Below are 24,468 nucleotides of genomic sequence, written 5' to 3' on the forward strand. Positions count from 1 at the left end.
AGGGTGAAGTTAAGGTGGGCAGTTTTCCCCACCAGGCTCAGCAGCCAGCTTCATGTTTGACATCTACTCAGCTGTGGAGGTCTGGCCAGCATCGTTCATGCCAGAGCCTCTTGTTTGTCTCAATATGACATCTCTATAGAAAGGAGGGGCCCAGGGGGTTCTGCCACTCTGCATTTATTCCTCCTGTCTCAATACTACCTTGCTGTACTTGCTCAGGAGCAGCCAGTCCACTGGGGAGGGGTGCGCTTAGAGATACCCAGGGAAGAGAATCATCTTGTGAGGAGAAGCCTGGGATCCTAAGACTTTTCTCTCAACATGAGAGTCAGGAAGGAAACTGGGGCCTGAGTTCAGACATAGATTGGGAAGAAGAGGTGTCTTCCATCCCTCTGTCTTTCCTTCCCTCATCCATGTACTATTCTACCCTGCTGGGACCACTGCTCATTTTGGCTTCCTTTGACCCACCTATCTTATGGACAGGAGAGGGTTAAAGACATGGTATGGGCAAGCCATAAATTTCCCATCAGTGTAGGGAGAGGAGGACTGTTGGCAGGGAGGGGGGTAAGCTGGGGGGGGGGGAGAGCTGGGAAAAAGCCAGGAGGTTGTCTCTAGGTAACAATAAACACTGCAAGCAAGGAGCAGCTGTTACACTTACTCTCTCTGCATCACAATGCTGAAATAACACTAATAAACCAGTGTGCCCAATGCACAGGCATATACACATTCAGGGCCAAGCTCTGCTGTACCCCTAGAGCTGCCCTTAGCTTCAGGTCAGGGTCCTTGGTGCCAGTGGACATACTTGTCTTGGCCTCGCTATACTTATGTGGAGGATGAGGACTGGTGAGTCAGTCTCAGAGCCAGAGTGGCATTCTCAAAAGAAGGAGGGTTTCAGAGGCTGGGGATTCCGGGTTCAGAACCTGAGGGCTTTCACTGATGGGAAGAGGTCAAATGGGGTAACTCTTGGCTGGGAGTTGGGAGGAGTGGAGGAGAGTGAGAGAGAAAAAAGTGTAGGGAACAGACAACTACTTACCATGTTTTCTCAGATTGGAGGGCATGAGGTAGCCGGAAGTGGAGTCAGCTAAATGGAGGTAGAAGTTAAAGGAGGGTTGAGGAGAAGGTTTAAGAGGTGGTATTGTGGAGTGATCCTTGTATCTCCTGGAGTTGAACTCTCCACACCTGCCTACACCCCACCTGGTGAACCGAGCCTCCCCCTTATAGCACCATTCTTATAGCAGAGCCAGGTGATATGTCAGTTCAGTTCAGGGTTGAGCTTTATTATGGGTGTTCCAGCAGGGGTCCCTGCGTTCCAGGAAGAGCTGGGGGAGTGGAACTGGTCACATCTCCCTACACAAAGAGCAGCTGGCCTGTCCCTTTGTCCAACCAAAACTGTCTCTGGATCCCCAGGAGCATCCCAGCAGAGGGGCCCCTCATCCCTGCTGGACAGCAGAGCTGCCATCAATGAAAAGAATAGAAGTAGGCAAATGAAAACCTAGGTTCTCTCAGAGAACTCCCCTCTGATTCTTCTCTGAGGTTAGGAGGAGGATATTTATTAAGCGTCTAGATACACTGGTATCCAAGATCCCTATTTCCTTTTGCTGAAACAGGGAGGCCCCTGGGACTGTGGTTGGGGGCATGGGTAGTTCTCCTGGTCCTCTTTCTGGCCCTGTTCTGCTGGTGTGACCTTAAACATAGTATTTTATCATCCCCCTGATTTAGAAAGTCTGGAGAAGATGCACATCGCCTACTTGGCCTGTAAGGGAAGAGAAAATCAGCACTTTTGAAGACTACAGTTTCTGTTTCCAGCAAAGAAAGTATAAGACCAAGTGGTAATCCTCCCAGGTTCTGGTCTTAAAATAGTACCCCCCTACTTTAAAAAAAAAATTTCTGGGTGTCAGCTGGGTGCCCAGAGCTGTGGCAGGCAAGAGAGGGCAGGGAGCAGTAGCTGTGTCTGCCCAGAAAGCCACCTTCCTGGAAGGTGCCCAGGAGTGCTGAGCTGCCCAGCACACTGCCCTCTGTGTAGCCTGTGGACACAGTAGAGTAAGAATAACTAGCTTCTCCTATCCTTTCCTCACTGGGAAGCCTCTCCCTGGGAATGCTCAGCATCCCCTGCCATCTTCTCTCCCATTTCCCTCTCTTCTTTCTTAGCTGGGGTCTCTCCTTGCCCCACAATCCAGATGAGAGCCCTGTATCCACAGAGCGCAGAGTGGGGGAGAAATGGGGCAAAAGGGAGCTCTAACAGGCCCGGATGCCCTCTCCTCTGTTGCTATCATGAGCCACCCCCCGTTGTTATGAGTCACCAGAACGTTGAGCTCAGCTGAGCTGCCAGCAGCCTTCTCCCTCCCCACAGCCACTCCAGCCAGGCAGACAGGCACCTACAGGACCCAAGAGCCCACCATCTTCCTACTTCCAGGGCCACAGTCCCCTTCTTCATCCCTAGGAATCTGCACCACAGACACACTGAGATGAGTTAGAAAGAAGTGTGAGAGACACAGAGAGCCAACTGCCTGTACGGCAGAGCAGGATCACCAGCCAGGAAACCTGGCACAACCTGGGCACAGAGCCTTGTCAGCATGTGAGAGGGCGCGTGAGACAGGATGGGGTAAGGAGGCTTTTTCAGGAGCAGGCATTTCCTCCTGGCTCCCTCTCTGGTCACTGTCTCTTCTCCTTGGCTTCTCTCCCCAGGTATTGATGGACATCATGGCACTGACACCTCTGAAATGTCTTCCTTCACCTCCTCCATGGCTTTGGGAGTTAGAGAATGGTCTGCATAATAACCTTCGAGGTGTCAAGGTGGGAGGTTCAGACATCCAGCTCTCTTACCAACCACTGGGACACACTGACGGAGAAGGAGGAAAGGAGCCCCATCAGAGTAAAAGTTAAATCTGGGCCAACACAGAGTCCCTCAGCAACCCCTCTTCTCTAGAGTGCAGAGGATACTGGGTACTGCTACCTCTGCCTTCTACTTACTTCAAGTCTAACCCTCTTTCCCTGCAAAAGCTCAGTGTTACTTCTGGATTTCAGAGCAGGCTTCAGGCTCTGACTCCAAAGCTGTAGATGTCATACCCTTGGTTAAATGTTGAGAGTGTGAGGCAGAGCTGGTGGGGATTGAGGGGAGGGAAGTCTTGTTCCTGAGAGAAACATCAAGAATCTATCAATAATTGAATGGTTTAAGGGCCTTTTAGCTCCTCCAGTATACCTCTGGATTAGAGGCATAGGGTAGTAGGGGTAGACAAGAGGTGAGAAAGACGGCCTTCAGAAAGCCTGACACCTCTTGTCTTTCTCCACTGAATGCTCTTCCATTGCTCTGTTTCTCTAAACAAGAGCCATTTAATAAATCCCCTCAACAACACTCAGTATGAATAGCCTGCTTTGAGTTAGGTAGCAACCCCCTGCCCAAAGGTGGGACTACAGGCCTCAGTTTCCAAATTCCCCCTCTCTATTTTCCCTCTTTCTGGCTTCTCTCTGACCTACTCTCACAAGAAAACCTTCCTTTTCAACTCCCTAGCACAATTCCTGCCCCCCACCCACCTCTTCCTGCAGGTCCTTGGAAGCAGGAGCAATGCAAGGGGGCCTTCTCATCTTGTTGGTAGTAGAAAGGGCAGAGAATCAGACAGCCAAGGAGATGGCCCTGAGGGTCTAAGAAAAGGGCAGAGTGAGCCTGGGGGAACTTAGAAAGGCACACCTGGGTCTTTCCTAGGGACTTTGGGGATATTAAATGGTGAGTGTACTGAGATGAGAATATATTTCTGGGAGTAGGGGATAAGTGTTGGGGGCTTGGAGAGTGTGACAAAGTTTCTAAAACTCGCACAGTTTTCCAAGCTCTCTGCCCATCCTTGTCCTGACCTCAACTTAGTCTCATGAAGAACAGAACAAACAATGTTGAATTTTTTTTAATGTTGACTTTTTTGAGGAAGGAAGGAGATGCCAGGAAATGCCATCTTTGGCAACTTGGTGGGCAAGTCACTTCTCTCCAACAGTCTTTCTTAACTCTAGAATCTGAACAGTGAAGGGGGTGGGGGTGGGGACAGCTGGAAACGTGCCCCTCTCTCCAGTGTGCATCAATGCCTTACAGAATCAGACGACGCTTCACTGAGAGCTTTGGGCCATAGCGCTGCACAAATACAGGGGCATTTCTGACTCAGCTTTCAGAGCTTTGAGTTTTAATTCTATCTCTCTTCTTGGCCTAGACATAGGACAAAACCACGTCTTGCTACATTTGGGGGCATAATTTTCTCTAGCAGTTTCTACTGCAGCAGAGAAACTTGTGATAAGATCTCAGAAAAAGCTCAATATTTAGTCGCCATTGGGGAATCTGTACCTTGGTTAAGGAACTGGGGAAGTTGATGTATTTCCTTCCCTGTGCCTTTTAGAATACAGTAAAATTTCATGGGAGTGTGTAGTTCTGGAGAGTCTGTCTACATGAAAGCAAGGGAATGGAGATGCCCTCTGGAACAGACTGTATGAGGGAAATGTCCCCCCAGGAATGCACCCACCTTACACCCTTAAGTTGCTTTCAAAACTCAGGGGTCAGAGACAGGAGACTCCAAGAAACAGAAAATAATACTCTGCCAAACCTTTCCCCCTGACTTTCCTCCCAATACCCTACCTACCTACATTTTCTGGTGTTCCCAGGAATTCCCCAAATTCAGGAACAAAAGCAACTCCAGGACAAGATTCAACTGATTTCCCTTTTCTGGGTCTCCGTTTTCACATCTGTAAAACGAATCGTTTGAAAAGATGAGCTCCAAGTTCTCTTCCTTACAACAGTAAGGGTTTATGATTCATACCCCAAGGCATCAGCCCTCATTTGCATGTAATCTCCATGGCACTTATTTTATGTCTAAACACACAGAAATATCTCTGAACCCTGTCCCTCTCCTCCCTCTCAGCAGAGTCTCTGGTTCTTTGCTCCCTAGCTCTTATTCTCACCCTTCAAGGACCTCAAAGCTGTGTCCTCACCTTCCTTTCACAATTTTACAGCACTCACTGGGACAAGCTCAACTGCACAAAACTCGGGAACAAGAAAACAGCCTTACCTAATATCCTGCCTGCAATTTGGGGGCTCAGAACTGAGTCAACTGGTATGGTTCCATCCTTTTTGAAGGTCCTGGCAGTTGGGGGGAAATCCCAGTGCCTCTCCTCCTCCTCCACCTCGCTATTCTCCATGCCAGAACGCAAAGTGGCCAGTGATTGATGGGCCTGGGTTCCCAGTAACCGCACCCAGTGGCCCAATCCTCCTCCCCTACCCAATCTCTCCCCTGTCCCTATTCAGAGATCAGATTGTCTCATGTTGGTCCCTGAGGTCCCATTAATTAAAAATACATCCAATTAAATGGCAGGTGAAAACGTGCTATTGGAGCTCTCCACCCCCCTGCCCCAGCTTGGTCCCCCCACCCCCCCTTTTAAGGCTCAGCTGTGCTTTGAGCTGAGAAAAAAAAGAGAGAGAGAGGAAGAAAGAGGGAGAGAGAAGAGGAAGACATAGAGGTGGGGGTATGGGGGAAAGCTATTTGAACCTCTGCCAGGGTAGCATGTGCCAGCCTGGGAGGGTGGCACTGTGCCCTGGTGTCTAATTTCTGGAGGTGTGAGTAGGTTCAGTCAGCTGGGTGCCCACTTCCATTTCCCTTAAAGGGGCAGAGGGAAGTCAAAGGTTGTGGCTAGCTTTACTGTCCTCCTTCTGGGTTCGGTGAGTGAAAGGTAGAAGTGTAAAATGGTAGAGAGCCCTTAAGACGGGGTGTGATGTTCAGGGGTTGCAAGAGTCTGAGGCTTCTATTCTTGGTATACTCCTGCTCTTCCCCAAACTGCAAAGAAGATAATGAGAAGCATGGTGGGACCCAGGTGGCAGGGCATGGCAGTGCTTCCAAGCCAGGCTGTACCTACCCCTGCCCACAGGAAAGCTGAGAAAAAATGGAAGAGGAAGGAAGGAGCCATGATTTGGATGGGAGCGGATGAGTCAAATAGGATAAAATATACAAACATGGACATTTGCGTGGGCAGCACCTTATAAGTAAGAGGCTCTGGAGGGACCTGTCTATTTGTTCTTTCTCTGTGCAAAAAGAAGCAGAAGTAGTACGAAGTCACCTCAATCTGGCAGGCTGTGAGTAGGGCATCTTTTCTCCTTCACATTTATGGTGTCCCCAGCATTTTGTAAGGCATCTGCCCCATCCTCCACCCCTCTAAAGCCTTCTGGCCCCAAGAAAGGCAAAGTTAATAGGCACTGAGAGCTGTTGGGTGAGGAGCTATGAAAAAAGGAGTAACTAAAAGTGGTACTCAGAATCCAGGCAGTACTGGGGGTATCTGCCAACTGAGGGCCCCCGCCTGGCCTCCTTGGCAGTCTCAGTACCTCCTCACTTCACTTTAACGCTAATTGGAGATTTTAATCTGCGCTGCTGCTCTGCTCAGGGTGCTGGGGGGAGCGCCAGCTGTGCAGCAATTCCAGCAGCACCGACTGTTTAATCAAGCTGTCCTCCTGGGGAGGGACCCTCGGGCATGGGGGTAGGAGGGAGGAGGAGAACCTCTGTCATCTCCCTTAGCCTGTTCAGCCTAGAAGGGCTTCCTGGAGACTGAGGACCAAATGTGGGAGACTTCATCCCCACAAGGGCTCCGTGGCCCTTGGATCCTTAGTGGAGCCAATACACATATGGGAGCACCATGAGGCTTAAGGGCCAAAGCAGCCCCCATCCCATCTTGCCTTCTGACACATTTTTTGGCACAGAGCCCCAGAGTGTTCTGGGTGTCCTTTAAACACTCAGGCTGTAAATATCTTTCAGATCATCTGAGCTCTGCAGGTATGTGCTGGGAGAAGTGATGGGGACATAGGTTATAGAAGGTTGAACTTTGCTACTCTCTCAGTCTTCTCAGTCCTCTCCCTTTCTCTTAAGAGAGCTAACTCTTTAAGAGCTACTTCTCTTAAAACAATTATCATAAGAGATTTTTTTTTTTTCTCTGAAAACCCAGATACCTCCAAACTCTGGGCTGGAAAGAGACTGTCTAGAGGCTGAGGACAGGTGGAGCCTGTTACATTCCTAAAGAAAGAAACACCTGTACAAGGTGTTTGGTGCCTAAAACTAGGAGGCTTCCCAGGTTTGGCTGGGAATCTACTGACATGTCAGTCCACTAGGGAAGAACATTCAGGGTCTCAGGCCATTTTTTAAGTAAGATCAAGTGCAAGAACAGTTAACTATTCTTCTGGCTCCTTGGGCCTCTGGACTCAGGCTCTCTGGGGATGTTTCTCACCCCTGTCTCAGGGAAAGAGTGTGGTGCCCCCCTCTCCCTTCACCCAAATGTTGTCTGCTAAGGGGCAGGAGTTTTAATTGGTCAGCAGCGCCCTCGTGTGGCAAAAACCAAGGCTGAAGCAGCCCAAGTGGCCCAGCAGCTTTGAGGGATCAGACATCCAGATTGACAGAGAGATAGGCACGGTACTCCAAGTACCCAAAGCATACTTACTGCTCAATACTTCCAGAGACATTTCCTACTTTCTAACACCTAACTCTCTATCCATCCCATCCTAACTCTTCACCTCCAACTCAAGATATGTGCCTACCAGGGGAGGGGGTACCTTACCCAGAGCTGGCATTTGCTTAGGCCTACTGTTTACACTGTCTGAATTGCAGGGGTGAAGAGCCATTGCTGAGAGAGGAGATCTAAGGTCAAAAGGGTAAGCTGATATTAACTACGATGGCAGGAGAGGCTCTGGAACCCTTGCCAACTCCCTACAGGTGCCAGACAAGAGCTGCCTCCTGAGCTGGAGTCAGAGTATTACCTACTGATGGGTTCTGCCCTACAGTGACCCATTTGCTACTCCCTGGATGTGTCTGGGAATGAATAGGGACAGACTCTTAAGAGTCTGAGATCCTTGTCCTCAGGAATGGACACAAGACAAAACCTTTCCCTCAAAAGATTCAAGTTATTCCCCAAGGTTCCAGGCCACAGGGTAGAATGCACATCTGGGACTTCAGGCTTCCAGCCCTAAGAGAAGAGCTGCCTGTCATTAGACCCTTCCTCTCCAGTGTCAAACACTATCCATTTACTGTTCCCTTCTTCCCTCACCCACTAAATGGGAGAAATGGTTTTGAATTACAGGAAAGGGAATGGTATATAACATTAGGAACGTTGCTCTAAAAATTAGGGCTGGAAGTCAGCAAGCCAGAGAGCTGAGTAAACATGGCCTTCCCCTTGTTTGGAGATATTTAACAATAGAGAGAAATATTCCCAGGGAGAAATATGATCCTGTTTGGGGTTGGAGGGTAGGGAGAGGAGAGCACCTACCTGGCCGGAAGAAGGGTAGGGGTAGGCACTGTAGGTTGGTGACCTGCTCGGTTCTGGGCATTGAGGATGGGAATAAGCAGGCTGGCAGACTTCTACTTCCAGTGTCCTGCACAGTGTGTGGACAGGGGGGATCTCCCATCAAACCTGGGAAGGATGTGGAGAAACTGATGAGAAGTAATAAAAAGGGACATCAATGTCCTATCCTGACTCAAAAGAAAGAGCATAGCTTCTTGGGGAAAAAGAAGGCAGGGCTATGTGTGAATGACATAGTGGGTGAGTGAGGTGAGTGTTGCAGAGAGGCTGAGAGTAACCAATATTAGCATCCCATTATTGAGTAATAGCTGACCAAGAGATAAGAACAGGGATGAAATGACCACTAATGTCAATAAAGGGGGTTACCCATACTAGCCAGGAGGGAGGAACTGCTAATCAGAAGGTAGGACATCGGACTTCCCTGGTGGCCCAGTGGTTAAGAATCTGCCTGCCAATGCAGGGCACATGAGTCAGAACCTTGGTCTGGGAGGATTCCACATACCGTGGGACAACTAAGCCCATGCGCCACAACTACTGAGCCTGCGCTCTAGAGCCTGCACTCCCAACTAGAGAGGAGATCCCAATGAGAGAAATCTGATGCATAGCAACAAAGACCCAGCACAGCAATAAATAAATAAATAAAAATTTATTTTAAAAAGAAGGTAGGACACCATAGTAGGGTCAAAAAGAAAAATTAAAGATCTCCTAAGGCAATAGACATAAAAGCAAAAATAAGCAAATGGGACCTAATCAAACTTATAAACTTTTGCACAACAAAGGAAACAATAAACAAAATGAAAAGACAACCCACAGACTGGGAGAAAATATTTGCAAATGATGTGACCAACAAAGGCTTAATTTCCAAAATATACAAACAGCTCATATAACTCGGTGACAAAAAAAACAACTCAATCAAAAAATGGGCAGAAGACCTAAATAAACATTTCTCCAAGGAAGACATATAGATGATCTACTGACATGTCTCTATTGATACATGAAAAGATGTTCAACATCACTAATTAGAGAAATGCAAATCAAGACTACAATGAGAGACTTTCCTGGTGGTTCAGTAGTTAAGAATCTGCCTGCCAATGCAGGGGTCATGGGTTTGATCCCTGGTCTGGGAAGATTACACATACCATGGGGCAATTAATTAATGCATCACAGCTACTTAAGTCTGCATGCTCTAGAGCCTGTGCTCTGCAACAAGAGAAGCCACTGAAATGGGAAGTCTGTGCACTACATCTAAGAGAAACTCCCGCTCACCACAACTAGAGGAAGCCTGTGGACCACAACGAAGATCCAGTGCAGCCAAAAAAAAAAAATTAATTAATTAAAAAAAAAACCCTACAATGAGGTACCACCTCACACTGGTCAGAATGACCATCATTAAAAAGTCTACAAATAACAAATTCTGGAGGGTGTAGAGAAAAGGGAACCCTCCCAACATTGTTGGTGGAAATGTAAATTGGTGCAGCCAAGATGGAAAACAGTACGGAGGTTTCTTTAAAAACTAAAAACAGAGTTACCATTTGATCCAGCAGTCCCATTCTTGGGCATACATCCAGACAAAACTATGATTTGAGAAGATGCATACACCCCTGTAAGTTCATAGTAGCACTATTTACAATAGCCAACACACGGAAACAACCTAAATGTCCATCAACATATGAGTGGATAAAGAAGATGTGGGACATATATACAATGGAATACTACTCACCCATAAAAAAGAATAAAATAATGCCACTTGAAGCAACATGGATGAACCTAGAGATTATCACACTAAGCGAAGTAAGTCAGAAAGTCAAACACTATATGATATCACTTATATGTGGAATCTAAAGATATAGAGTACAGACTTGTCATTGCCCAAGGGGAAGGGGAAGGGAGAGAGATGGATTGAGGGTTTGGGACTAGCAGATGCAAACTGTTAAATACAGAAGGATTAAACAAGATCCTATTGCACAGTACAGGGAACTATATTTAATATCCTATAATAAACCATAATGGATAAGAATTTAAAAAAAAAGCTAAGGCAACTCCCCTGGAGATCTTTGGGACTAAGAACTTCCCTGAGACTGTATGTGTGTGTGTGTAAGTGTTAATCCCTTATAAAAGCAGCCCAGTGGCCTCTGATTAGCTTAAGATCCCTACCTGGCTTGAAACTCTGTGAAAGAGAGTGAATTTGCCAGGGCTCCGGATGTCAGGTAACTAATGGACATTACCAAATTCCTCAGGGGCCATTCCTCCTCCTGCTGCTGTCACCTGTAAAAGAAAATGACATGTAACATTAGACATGAGATAAGGGACCAGACCCCAAAAAGGGTATATATGCTCTTTCACTCAAGGAGCATGGTCCTAGTAGGTAAAGTGATGACGACGATCACCACTCTTCTACTTCACAGAGCTGAGAAGGATTCAGATGAACCTTAAGTACATGCCCAAAGACAGTTTTAAGTGTTCTACGATTCCTAACTCCAGGCAACTAGCTCCCAGTCTAGTAAAGTAAAAACCATGCTTCCTATACTTAAGAGAGAAATTGGGAATTCAACATAAAAGGAAGCTCTGAAACCCAGAATCATAAAGGGCAATGAAGGTTCGACGTGAATGCAAAGTTAATGCAAGAAAGTGACTCAAAAGAGGATAACTAGTTTTAGATTAGATAATCAGATTGTTTTGAAGGCTCTCTTGTCCAAAACATCTTCTTCAAGAAAGGCTCAGAGGACTTTCTATGAGACAGAAAGGAGGTTTGTGGGACAGCAGATTTGACACAGTTTGGGCAGGTAGGTTTGTATATTCCCTGTGTAGGGATGAAATCTGCATGGGGACCAACTTCACATTTCTCCTGTGTTATCAACCACGGTGTGATGGAGAAAATGTAAAGATACGAACTGGGATCTATTTGTCATCAGCAATCGAAACTCATTTTGCAAACCCCCTGCTCTCTGACCTATACCTATAACTTAGACCTAGATCTATCTCTAAGCTGCCTTTCTCCCAAGATTTTGCTTCCAGTTTAGGAACTAGTTAGCATTCCCCTCCCGGCTCAGCGGCTCCCAGACTCATATGCCCAGAAAATAAGCATTGGAAGGGACATCTGGGAGAGGTCCAAAGAGAGGAAGGGAGTCTCAGCACCAGAGTGAGATGACTTTAGAAACCACCATGCCTGTCAGCCCACTGAGCACACTATTCAGGACTCAGGTCACTGTGGAGCACACCACTTTCCTTCCGCTCCACCAAAGAAGAAAACCAACAATCCGAAACTAAAAAAATAAGGGAGAGGAGTAAAGCTCCCCTCGCCCCTGATTTGCCTGTAATCTCAGAGTATCTTATTTTACTCAGAGTTCTATAATCCCTTCTCTCATTCAGCAGCTCCCCTTAGTTTCCCAGCAACTGAGATGTTTTCTTTCTCTTTTCCTTCTGATTTCTTCAATATAGCTGTATTATAATGCAAAGGAGCCTGAGTTGAAATTTAGGGTAAATTCCTCACAAAATCTCTAAGGATCTTTTCCTACTATCCAACTCCCGGATGATGGCTGGCAACAAGCTCCCTGAATTTGGGGTAACTCTGAGGCATCAGGATCTTTGGTTATGACTTGCCACTTGCTTCCCAATGAGCCAGAGCTCTTGACTCTAAATAAAAATTAGTCATACAATTTGCATGTCATTGGGTCTTTGAGGTAAAAACATAAATCTTCTCAGTTTTTCTACTAAGTTTTTAACCTAACTTTCCCCCTCAATCTGTCCTTCCCCTCCTGACCTGCCCCCAAAATCTCACAGCCTTACTTTCTTTCTTGAGGAAGCACAGGACTGTCAGGAACTGATGATCTTAAAATTGGAGGCTCTATACTCAATAGGTTAAGATCCTAGACTCTTGGCTTCTAGTCTTGGCTGGCTGCCACTAACTCACTATGAGACTGTGGACAAGGCATTTCCCTTCCCTAAGCCTGTTTCTTTCTCCATAAACTGGGAAGTTGAATTAGATGGTCTCTAGTTCCCTTTCTAGCTCTGGTCATCTATGATTCTATCAGGAAGAAGACATACTGTCCTTCCATCAGGAAGTGAAATATTCCTGCCCTTCGTACTTTTCTCTCAGGGCTACAGCATAGAGAAGCTCCTCTGTAGATGCCTGCCTTCTCAAGCTGGCTTAAATTAAGGGACAAACAAGTGAGTTCCAGTAGGAGGCCAAACTCCTTTCATTATGAAGAAATGATGTTAAAACGGTAATCTAATTCTAACCCCGAATCTTGACAAAGCAGATGAGACAGGTGGGTATGGGGCACAAAAAAGCATGACACCCCACCCCCAACATACAACTTAAGACTGTTTAAGAGTCTGAGCACACATTTGGCCTTGCCCTAGGGAACTCTGTATAACCAGTGACTGCTTAAGCCAATATAAATGTGTGTGGATGGAAGAAAGCAAGGACATGTGTAAATACTTCCAGAGCATAGGTGAAGATGTCCAATCTATACACATACACTCATCCTGTTCTCTCTTACTTTAGGCCTATATGTGCTGTTTGAGAAGCTATTGTGGGAGGGGACACCGCATCCTGGTCTTCCCCCTCCCCAAAGTCAGAAAGGAAGAGACAGTGAGGCAGGAGCTACTTGGCTTCCTATAAATTGTTTTGTCCTTCCTCACAGCTGCAATCAGAAGCTAAGGGCTCCCGCAGGCCTTGTTCTGATCTGCTGCAGGCGATGGAGGGTTTTTGAAACCGAGAGGACTTGGCTGCAGCCCCATTTCAGCTGCCATTGGGGCTGGCTAATGGGCTCATTCGGGAAGACCCCCGCCTGCTGCACTAAAGAGTCCCCCGCCGACCCCCTCCCCAGTCCCAACCCAATTAATAAATGGGGGCTCCCACTTTATGGCTCTGGGAGAAGGAACCAGAGATACAAATGACCCCTAGGGAAGGAGAGAAAAAGGCCTTCCAAGAATCAAGCCAGAGAATTGTACATCCACAGGCACATGCTGCCACAGGCTAGTCATATCCCATTTTCAAAGCATTAACGGGGAAGAAACTGGCAAAAAACTGTATTTTCTTTCCCAGATCCAGAGTGGGAGAGCATTCTTGAAGTCTGAGGGTACACCCCAGGAATCAATTCTCTTTCACCTGGTTCTCCCATCTGAAAAAGGCAGAGTGCAGGTGATCATCTGGGCACATAGCACATACTCAACTATTTCCCAGGGGCTATCCCTCCTACTAAACTCTGCAATACTGAACATAGACATATCCCATCAATTATTTGGTTAATAAAGTAAACATTTTCTACTTCTTAAAAATAAAGCAGCTACCTGTTTCCAAAATCTCATCACCATGGACAGTATAAATATGTTCTGAGGTTATCATCCTCAGCCTATCTTTTATTTCTCTCCTCACATCCAAACTATCATCAAGCCTTGCTAATTCTACTGACCCCCTCCATTTTGTCTCCTTCCCCTTGTCTTACTCTAGTTGCAGCTCTTAGGGCCTTACATCTGGACAAGATCAATAACATCCTAGCAAGTTTTTCTGCTTTCATGACCTAGTATAGCTGAAAAAGTCCTGAACATGTTCATCTCATCATGCTCTATTCTGTTACTGTTTACCAAATCAAATTCAAATTCCTCATTCAGGCCATCAAGATTGTTCCTTCATTTCCTAATATTTTTTTCCTTTATTATCCTGACTACTCCATTCATAGCCCTCTGCACAAAACACAAAGAAACTTTCTGTAAGTTTTCTCTCTCCAATCACCTTCCTCTCTTCTGTTTCATGTCCTCTATCTTCACTACCTTCAAAGAATCTTTTCTGGTCAACTCTGGGTTTTTCTGATTATTTCTTTGGTTTGCTTCCCTCTGTACTAGGTTACTGTTTTATTTTATAACCTGCATCAGTGTGTTCATTTATAAACACCAATCTCTCCACTTCCCACTCAAGTTTAAGAATCATCTCTCACTAGATCCAGAAGCTTCCAAAGATGGGACCCTCCCATAATCTTCCCCAGAAGCTGCTCTGTACTCAGGACTTAATGCAGCTAATGATATTACTGCTCCCCATAGAAGCAACCCTCATGGTGTAACTCTTGGAATACCATATCAAACAACCACATCAAATACAAACTTGTTTTTGTACAATGTCAACTTTCAGGCTGCCACATGCCGTTACCAACATTAAACTTGGTACTGAGTCTTTCCAAGATTACAAATTGTTTCATGACTTCAAAGTGTGTTGCAAAACAAAACAAAAACATTGAAAAAAAAAAGTACAGTAACCATAGGACTTTATCTTCTTAATGCATAGTATACTGTTTTCTTTGAAGCCCCCTTAGAATGGAAGTCTCATTTTGTTCCTTAAGATTAATCCTATATTCTCAGGTCATGACCTGATTTTCTAGAATGCAAATAAGTTCCAGAGGCAACAGTAAGGTTGTTTCCTACCACTCTTGCCTGTAGCTGGTCTCTGACCATCACATTTTTAGAAGATCCCTTGGAATAGAGAAGTTATTCATGAGTCGCTCTCAACTACTTAGGAAGTACTTCCTGAGAGCAACCTCACTTCCAAATACCGACACCACTTCCTCTGGTTTAGCCCTGTGTGATTTTGTTGTTGTTTAGTCGCTAAGTCGTATCTGACTCTTTGCAAACCCATGGACTACAGCACACCAGGCTCCCCTGTCCTGTGTGATTTGACAGGAAAAAGTGATCTGCCACCTCCTTTTATCTCCTACATATTGCTCAGAACAATAAGGACTTGCCTTTCATTCTTTCCATTCCTTAGCCTCAAGGTGCTTAATAGTCGAGATAATAAAAGCAAAGGTACTGTGATACCTAACATATGGTAGGTTCCAGACAATGTTAGTTCACCATTTTCTCCCTTCTTACTCCCAACACTTTCTCAACCTTTCTGGGTCTGTTTTTTCACTGCCTAATGATGGCACTAAACTAGACAAATTAATGCCCTTTTGTAGCTCTAGCATTCTCTGACTCAAATTCATATATTCTGGTTTGTTTGCTCTTCTATGCATCATCCTCACTTGTATCTAAAATGAAGGGGAGAGGAATAACATTATAGTTTCCAGGTTGACCTGAAACATATAAAAACCACCTGCAGAGGAATGTTAGAACTCCAAAAATACAAATAATTTTTAGCTTGATATATCCATATCATTTCCTCCTTAATCCTGGAATACTCTCCTGAACTATGTAGATAGCAGTGCTAAGTAAAATGTCCTAGATATAAATTATTTGCTTAATATAATCTAGCTTCCCGAGTGAAACTGTCTGCATAGCATCCCCCAGTTTAAGGATTTCAGGCCGATCCTCCAACCATAAAGGTAACACTACTGTAATCAAGGGGATGCTTTACTCTTTAATGGGGCCTCCTTGAAATAAACCATGAATCTTTAATGCAATTATCCCCTTTCACTACCCCAACCACAATTCTGCCTACCACTCTTGTATCTTATCTCTTCTTTATAAGCAATTATACACTGTTTCTTTCTGCAGCCCCACTACCAGACTTCTCCAGTTCTCCCTTTCCTTTAATTTCCTTCTCGTATTACTTCATTTTATATGAGAACTTTGGTCCCCTAACAGAAATTGCAAATACCAATACAAGGCCAAACCTAGAAGCTCCTGAATTTATAAAAGGGATCAGACTCCTAAGCTTTCTCTAGCTCTCTGAATTCAGCCTCTTTTCTCCAGCGCCAAAAGCATTCAAAATTGCATTAGCCTTGGTGGAGAGGGTTATCCGTCCACAAGCTGATCTTCACCAAGGGTGTCCCTCATCAAACACAAGAAGAGGGATCCTCTCCCTGAGACAATCCATCAGACAGGCTCTTAAAAGACAAGACACTTAGCCCAGCTCTTCACTTTGCTCTGCTACACTGTAGCCTTTTTAAGGTCTCGCCATGCTGCCTCCCTCAGGGGTGATTTTGGACTTGGATAAAATGTCCTTTACTCTTTTGGAACTATCAACATGATCTTCAAGTTACAACCATACCAGAGCACAACATCCCCGAATCCAACTATTTTCAGGTCCGAAGAAACTTATGTCTAAATGAGTTTATTTCATGGTTATACCTTCTCATTCCAGAGAACTATGATGTGGCTGAGGGCTGCATACAACTTCATTAACAACTATCCACTTAGAGAGTATTAAAGACTAACTGAGTATCAACCTCTTTCTTTCAGCCTTGGACTACTAATTCTTGAGACAGAGATATGAGAGCAATCCAGCGGTCAAGTGTTTTGGCAACCTAGTGATTAATCATCAGGGCATCAAAGCAACCTTCATGTGCTTTCTCCTCTTCTCACCAAGCTTTACTTCCTAGAGACACCATCTGCAACTGAGCTATTAGCAAAAGCAAGTTTCAGTATATAAGGGAAGAGAATGAAGATAAAGAATCTCTTGTACTCCACAACATAAAGTACTGCAATAATTAAAAGCTCCTTTCATAGCTCTTAGCAATAAAAAAGTTATTTTGCCTTTTCTTTCACCTCTCACCCCATTAAGTTTGTCTCCTGAATTGCTTCTCACTACCCTTCAAAACTACAAAGCAGCAGTAATTCTAAATTCCTTGCAGGATTAAGCAACCAATATCTCCGGCAGGACTAAAGCATGAGAGTTGGGAAGTGAGTGGAGAAAAGAAAGATAGGAAATGAAGTGGATGGACAGCAGATGGAGCTGCATATGGTGAGAGGTGCGGTAGAGCGCACCACCAGTGATTCCTTTAGGTGTCATACTCCCCCCAACTGGCTTGGAGCAAACTCTCACTTGAGTATTCCTAAGGCTATATAGGAACACTAGAAATGCCACACCTGGACAGAAAAATTAACCAAAGTGTCCAGGAATGCTCACCTTGCCTCTCAGGACAACCAGAAGACTTAGCAGTTCATTTCTCCTTTGGAATGTTTGAATATTTACTCGCTTGAGGAACTCCCCACAACCATTTCCCCTAGCCCTTCAGGATGACTAAGTTATGAACAGAGAAGTAATGCAAAACCTTAAAAAAAAAAAAAGTCAAGCTATGGGGCAATCTTTAGCAACAACGAAAATCCCAGTTCAGCACAAAGAACTGTTAACTTACTTGAGGCATTAACCTTACCACACAGTTAAGGATGCCTATCTTGGAAAAGACAGTGCCTAAGAAATTTAGGGACTGAACAGTATGGTTCCTACTTAGATATAGCCTTGAGTGTGATGGAGATAGGTCCTCAGCTTTCAGGGCCAGAATTGAAGATGGTCATTGCTATGAAGTGGAAATAATATTCTCTATTAGGTTGGAAGTTCACACTCCTAGTCATGAACTTGAAATATAAAAAATTGAAAACGAATTCCTTTTCTCTGGAGACTAACAAGAGACACAAGACTCCAGGAACTGGAACAATCTTGAGCTCTCCGTTCTCCTTGGGTAAAGATACGACAGCCCACAGGCAAGGGAACATCATACTTAAAACTGCGGGGATTCAAAAATACACTGGCAATCCTCATCATCACGTTTTTTAATTCGATTTCTTCCTAATTTCCTTGTTCTGCTGTACTCCTTAATCTTGTATGATTGCTTATTCCACACACAACTTCCTGATACCTATGTCCCCTCTTCTTGTCTCCTGATACTTTTTTTTCCTGTCCTCTGTCTACTTATATCCTAACTAGCAGGACTGCAACAGACATTACAAGGGAAAGTTTAGTCTTCTGTCTTAAACCATGAAAGAGAAGGGAAAGCAATTTTCTCCTCAGTTGGAGCCAGGAAAAGTTTTGGAAATAACACGAATTTTACCCCATCAACAATTTTGACTTATTTCCTGGATTGGCAATGTATCAGGAAATCTCAACAGAGCTGGGAACACTAATCCATCCCCATGCTGACCCTACTCATGGTAACACAGGAACTGGTGTGGGGATGAGGGTCTCTGATTGAAGAGACTATTTTTCGGTTTAAACAGCCTCATACCAACTTCTCTTGATGACGGTTGAGCTCAAACCCACTTACCTCTCCTTTCAGAAGGAGTCAGGGTACATGAAGCTCAACTCTTTTGATGGCCTGGCACCATCATTACTTTTGTACAATGGTTTTCTACTTTAGAAAATCACATCTTATGGTTTCCCCCAATTCTTATTTTCTAGTTCCCAGTATAATGTTTTGAAGCACCTCTTCAAACCCTAAGAACTTCTTTTTCTGGTAGTCTATGAGTCTACAGAGATTCTGAGACAAAGCACCCCTAGGATAAAGTGGAGGAAAAATGTCCTTTATACATATAATTAGATCTGCTCAAAGGGTACAAATTAAGAAGTAAATGCAATGGAGCAAAAGTGGTATAGTAACAGGAAATATTTAATTTTCCAATCTCCACTTTCCATTTTTATAAACTGAAAGAAAAAATTTAATATATTACAAAATATCTGTACATAAACAAAGTAAACCCAATGGGAGGCAAAAACAAAGAGAGAGAAAGGAATACAGTGTCAGTAACCTAATCAGGGAGAATGAGGTCGCAACTGACACTTTTCTGATGCAGTATTCTCTCTCAAAACCTGCTGGTAACCATTTTAGTACTGTAACTATATATGCATATTACACACACACACACACACACACACACACAAGTGGTTTGGGTGATGTCTATGGCATAAGCTAAAAGAAGTCCTACTTACAAGTTTGTGCTAACTGCTCTGCTTTTAAATGTATAGATTTGATGTTGTTTTCAAATTCTTATCATTCCAATGGACAGTTGAAGAAGAAACTAAAGAAACTGGGTCAAGCAAATTTGTTTTCAAAACCACAAAAATGATCATGGTCAAACCAGTTTTGCCTCTCACTTGTGAAGAGAATCAGGTTTCTCACCTGTTCAAAATAACGTGTTTAATGGACTTAATATCTCCCATGGTTCAATAATTAAAACCAAAACCACTTCTGAATATAATTAATTGGGTTTGTAATTTTCTAATACCCAAGTAAAAATTCTGCCAAACCTTTACTTCCATCACATTTATAGATAACATAGCTGAAAAATTAACAAATACCTTTTCTTCCTCCACACAGATATTCCAGGATATTTGAGTTTCTTTGTCCCTTTGCCTTTAGAAATAGTCAAAATTGCCAAATCTTTTCTTTTTAAAGGTTAGACTCCCAAAATGGGGATGGGGGTTGAAATGGGATCATACATACACACACACACCACACACACACACACCCCCTTCCCTAATAGAAGGGATAGGGGAATGGAGACTTAAGTATATTATTTAGAATATTTGGCATAATTAAAAATAAGGGGTGGGGAGGGAAAAACATTATTGATGACTGCTGATAACCAAAATACAATTAAAATATATAGAGATTTTATTCATATTTGATGGGAAACCATTTTTTCTCACTGGATACTTTTGAAAGGATCCAGGCTTAAGTTCTCTAGTCAAAAATGGGAGAGTTGGGCCCAATGTCTTTAATTCAAATATTCTAAAATACAAAGGCCCATGTCCGAGGACTAAGACGTCAACAGACAAAAGGTTCAGATGAACTTTAATGCAATTTACCAACAGCGTGTTAGTGAGCCTAGCAAATCTAACTGGACTCACCGGTATAAAAAGCCATCAATGCCAAAATGGCTAGAAGTTTCTCTTTTTAATCAATGATTGGCCCTGAGGGCAAGGCCAGACCAAAACCCAGAGGATAATAAAGAAATACACACACCAGATATCTGCCTATTTCAGTAACGGGAAAATAGTCTTCATGTAAGTATCAGAAGAGAATTCTTCTTTAACTTCTTTACATTTTTTTATTAACACATCTCTCTCTCACAAGTAGTGTTTATTTTTTAATATATGAACTTGGCATTGAAACATGAAACTTTACTTGAGTTCTGTAAACTATTCTCCAAGATGCTGAAACATACTTTGCCTTTTCTTTGTAAAGGGGGGCTAACCTACATTTCACAAGCATCTAGGTCTGTGCAGATAATTTCTATAAATGTGTATGTTTTAAAAACACATTATATGCTGGTACTCACACAGAACTGGAAGCCAGAATGAGAAACTTCCCAGGTTATCCCACCCTGAAAGTCTTCCCCTCTTTCATTTTCTGATAATAATAAAGCAAAATTCTTGCCACGAAGTCATAATTTAACCCCTTTTACCAAAACCAAAACTCTCTGGAGGAAAATCTTTAAAAGAATTGGCAGGATATACATGCTGAGATGTGTGTATGTCAATACTGTTCTTTCTTATGGGATGCTCTTTTAAAATTATTTTTTTTAAAAAGGTCTAAGGTAGTGATATATCTTCAGAAAAATATTCACCTTAAACTAAGTTACATTTCCATGTATTTTCAGGATGTATCTTTTTTCCTCTTTGACAATATTACAATGCTCTGTTTCAAAGGTTTTTTTTTGACATAAAAAAATATGTGTAAACAGTATGCTAACTGATGTTACTAGCCCTCCAGGTATGGAGGTATCTCCTCTAACCCTACCTCAGCAGCAATGTCCTAGGCTGTTTGCATCTACAAATCAACTTCACCATCAGAACATGGTTAAAAAAAAAATTTAGAATTGAAGATTTACAGAGAACAATATAGGAGTTTGAATTTCCTTTCCTTTATTTCAAAAAAAGTAAAGAATTATCCCAGGTTCTTGGGCATCTCAACAATTTTTTTTCCAAACAAATGCCTCAAAAAGAGAGAGAGAGAAAGAGAAAGTCTAATAAAGATGGGATAAAAAAGGTAAAGAAATGGGATGAAGTCTACCTATTTGTCCAAGAATGCCACTTTCTACAACCTGCTTCATGTGCAGGGACGGGGGGGGGGGGGGCATGTCTTTTCTCAAAGTGGAGCAAACTTTAAGAATGAGCAATTTATTTGGAAAAAAGGTATGTTCAAGATGCTCAATGGGTAAAAAAAAAAAAGAGTTCACTTGAAAGCAAAAATGTGAGATGGTGGAGAGGAAGGAAACATTTATTTAAACCAGCCAGTCACTCTGTTTCCCTTAAAGCAAAAGCCTAAGAGCAGCTCAAATTCTGTGAACACTATTCTCTTAAGGAAAAAAAAAACAAAAACAAAAGAAGCCAAAAAATCTAAATTCAAAAGAAACTATTAAAAAAAAACCAAACTTTAAGAACCTCTCCTGAGCCATCTCAAAATTGAAACTGTTTCCTTCTTCTGCTCAAGAAGTGCAGGAAATGAACTAATTAAACATTTACTTTTCAATTTAATGACCCTCTCCATATTCTCTACTTGTATTTACTAGGTAGAGCTGAAGTAAATATTCTGACTATATCCCATCCAGGGGGAACTGGTGCCAACATCACTATTTTATAAGTCGCTTGCTAGGAGCAAGTGAGCAAGGAATACAACAGATAGCTTTGCAGTAGCCAAATGCAGATGATTACCTCGCTCTGGCAATGATTTCATTAAAGGTTCAGAGGACTGGATGGAAGAATGGATAGGGAAGGAATCTTTCAGGACTCTGAAGTCTCTAGGTTAGTAAGGAACTCCTCTCCCTCTTCCCCCTCTTGGAGGGACTCTCGTAGGCCCCCGATACACTTTGCCATAAGCAGAAGACTGAGCTGAGGCCCCCCAGTTAAGGCTTGCTCCTGAGCTGCTGGTCCCAGTGGTTCCTGGCCCCAGCTCCCCATAGTTTTGCAATTTGGTCTCTGCATGTACCACAGAGTTGCTGCTTCCCTCAGCCTTCAGGAATGGTTGCCCGACCACTGAGTGTAATGCTAAGGGGACCCTGGCAAAACGGAGGTCCTGGTCCCCTGGGAACTGCACTGACCCTGTGCCCTGGTAACTGCTGGACTCCCCAAGGTGGCTCACAGAGCCCGAGAAGGTCCTGTTCTTCACCAGGGTCTGGGCCAAAGATTCTGTCAAGGCTGGACCAGAGTTGCGTTCATCAGTGTCAGTGGCACTGAACCCTGTTTCAGGCCCATCAGTGTTTCCGTAAGTCCTGTTGGGGTGGGGTCGGGTGGAGTAATCCATTGATCTCAAGGCCTGGTGCTCATGTGGCAGGTGGCCAGGAGGCTCTGCTTCAGGCTGGGATAAAAGTTGCAGCAAGGCGGCTGTCACGGCTGGGTTCAACTCCTGGGGGGCGCTGGAAAGATCGCCTTCAACCAGAGGGGGTGGAGGTGGCGGCGGTGGAGGTCCGGGGGGCTCAGGGGGCCTCTTCTCTGGTGGAAGAATGTGAGGAGGACATGCTGTGGAAGGGTTACTTCTTTTAAACACCATCTTAAAAATCACATGTGATTATAAACACAAACACACACACACACACACACACACACACACTGCCCAACATAAACAAATATCAATACAAGTAACCAAATATATATAAAGCAAAAAACCTTGGGATCAGGAAATTGCAGTTTATAAATAAAATCAAGTGATTAAAAGTAAAACAGTTGCATTCTGGATCTAACAGCTGGTGTTAAAATCATGTATTTCAAATGATTGTCCTGATTTTTGTCTGAGACCTCCTCCATTTCCTTCCTTAAGGAACTGTTCTAATATGTAGGCTGTTGGTAGCCTCCCCGCCCCTTTTTGCTGTTGGATCAAAACATTAATGAAAATAAAGTAGAAAGAAGGAAGATGAAAGGGAACAATACATATGCTGTGGTCACACATCTAGGACATAATCTTGCTGTACAACAGGAAACTTTGTATGGACTTTAGCTAACACATTTTACAGAATGTTTGATGATATCAGGTTAACATGTAAAATAAAGCTAGAAGAATATACAGGTGAGATGAAATTAGTAAAAACCTTTCATTACCATCATGTATACATATACACTTGCTTCTCCCAGTTTGAGTTCTTTCTCCCCATAATCACAGTCTGAAGAAAACCACCGTACTATCATTCAGATTCCTATGTTACAGTAATTATAAAAAGTCACTACAGCAATGTCATGCAGAATGGGCTGTTGATAAACATGTTTATCTTGGAGACAGTGACAAGAGTATTTAGAAATGTATTGAACTAATACTACACTCTGTCTTTCCAAAGGTCTTACTAGAACCACTCCCTAGACATTTTGTTACCCACAACTGGATTAATTTGCCTAACCATGGCAACCATTGTCTGATAATGAACTCCTGCCAAGGCAAGAGACTAGAAATGTAAAACAGTGTGAGTTCGAGGACACACAAAACCAAGTAGTCAGAACCATGCCTTTAGAGAGTTGGGAGTCACCTTGCTGAAGAAAAGACTTAGTTTTGGGATATCTTTCAAATGACTGATTTTTCTGTTCCCTAATGAAGCATATTTTTAAATGTCCATATAATCAACTCTTTATTATGAGACAGTGATATAAAGTCATTACTCAGGCAAGCCAAAAGTAGTTTTTATAACAATTAGGTATTTTGGTAGCATATATACCACAATTATATTTTGCAAAAACAATCAGTAAGGTAAGCATACCCTTAGTGGGCAGATGGAAGTATTCTGAAAATACTACAAAATTGTTGAGCAGTGGGAGGATAAGGTCAGGTGCTATACGTAAATACAAGTAGGGTGACCAAGAGTCCCAATTACCTGAGACTGAAGGAGGTTCCCAGGTTTAAAACTTTCGGTTTTAAAATCAGGACAGTACAGGGACAAGTTGATCATCCTATATACAGTACCCACTCAATTTTTTGTTAACAGACTGGCTGGCTGACTAGGTGGTAGAGAAAGCTAAATTAAAGGATGAAAAATTAGCTATAGAAAACTCACAACTTGAAAAATAGACATCCAAAAAAAGGAGAGCTAACTTGACTACAAATATCTATAGATTTCAGAGTTTTTCACTATCAATACTATACATCTCACTACATAATAACATCACAGTACCAGTTATTTTTAAAAGTATTTTTGGTCTATACATGAAATGGAACACCAGTTTTGTTTTTTTTTAAATACTAAGGGCAGACAACTTTAAAAATGCCTAACTGCAAAAATGGACAAAGCTAAACTTACTTTCTTCCATCTATACTACATTTCATATTTAAACTTTGCCTTTTATACAAATAGTTTAGTTGTATTTCAATAGAACTAATTCTTGAGCTCACATTCTTTCACATTAATGAGAGAACGAAAACTATTTCAAAATAGCAAAGGCAGACTGGTTGTAAAGAACTATTAAAGGCTAATAAAACATCTTAAAAGAATTAAAAATAAAGATCACATTAAAAAAACATAGTTGTAAGATTCAAAGTGTTA

The 24,468-nt window shown here is 43.2% G+C and overlaps 1 protein-coding gene and 1 long non-coding RNA gene across 11 annotated transcripts in view; one reads left to right on the plus strand and one right to left on the minus strand.

Moving 5' to 3' along the window:
• The first annotated feature begins 707 nt into the window (after positions 1-707).
• On the plus strand, positions 708-3,346 carry LOC145542745 (uncharacterized). The gene is made up of 3 exons (XR_014080106.1): positions 708-837; positions 1,714-1,823; positions 2,680-3,346. It is a non-coding gene; the product is annotated as an uncharacterized LOC145542745 (long non-coding RNA).
• The window catches only part of CDK12 (cyclin dependent kinase 12), a 59,996-nt gene continuing 36,778 nt past the window's right edge, over positions 1,251-24,468 (minus strand). For 3 of the 10 annotated variants that reach the window (XM_081582230.1, XM_081582228.1, XM_081582227.1), the window contains one exon: positions 18,594-22,438. In XM_081582230.1, the coding sequence (XP_081438356.1) occupies positions 21,753-22,438 (686 nt within the window). In that variant the 3' untranslated portion in view covers positions 18,594-21,752. Of the gene's footprint in view, positions 2,834-4,607; positions 4,711-8,262; positions 8,407-10,449; positions 10,561-18,593; positions 22,466-24,468 lie in introns of those variants that run through there. The other 7 variants (XM_081582229.1, XM_081582226.1, XM_081582225.1 and 4 more) reach the window with 4 other exon arrangements.

The sequence above is a fragment of the Giraffa tippelskirchi genome, chromosome 3 (assembly GCF_054371585.1).
Source record: "Giraffa tippelskirchi isolate mGirTip1 chromosome 3, T2T-mGirTip1v1.2.pri, whole genome shotgun sequence".
In the NCBI taxonomy this organism is placed as follows: Eukaryota; Metazoa; Chordata; class Mammalia; order Artiodactyla; family Giraffidae; genus Giraffa; species Giraffa tippelskirchi.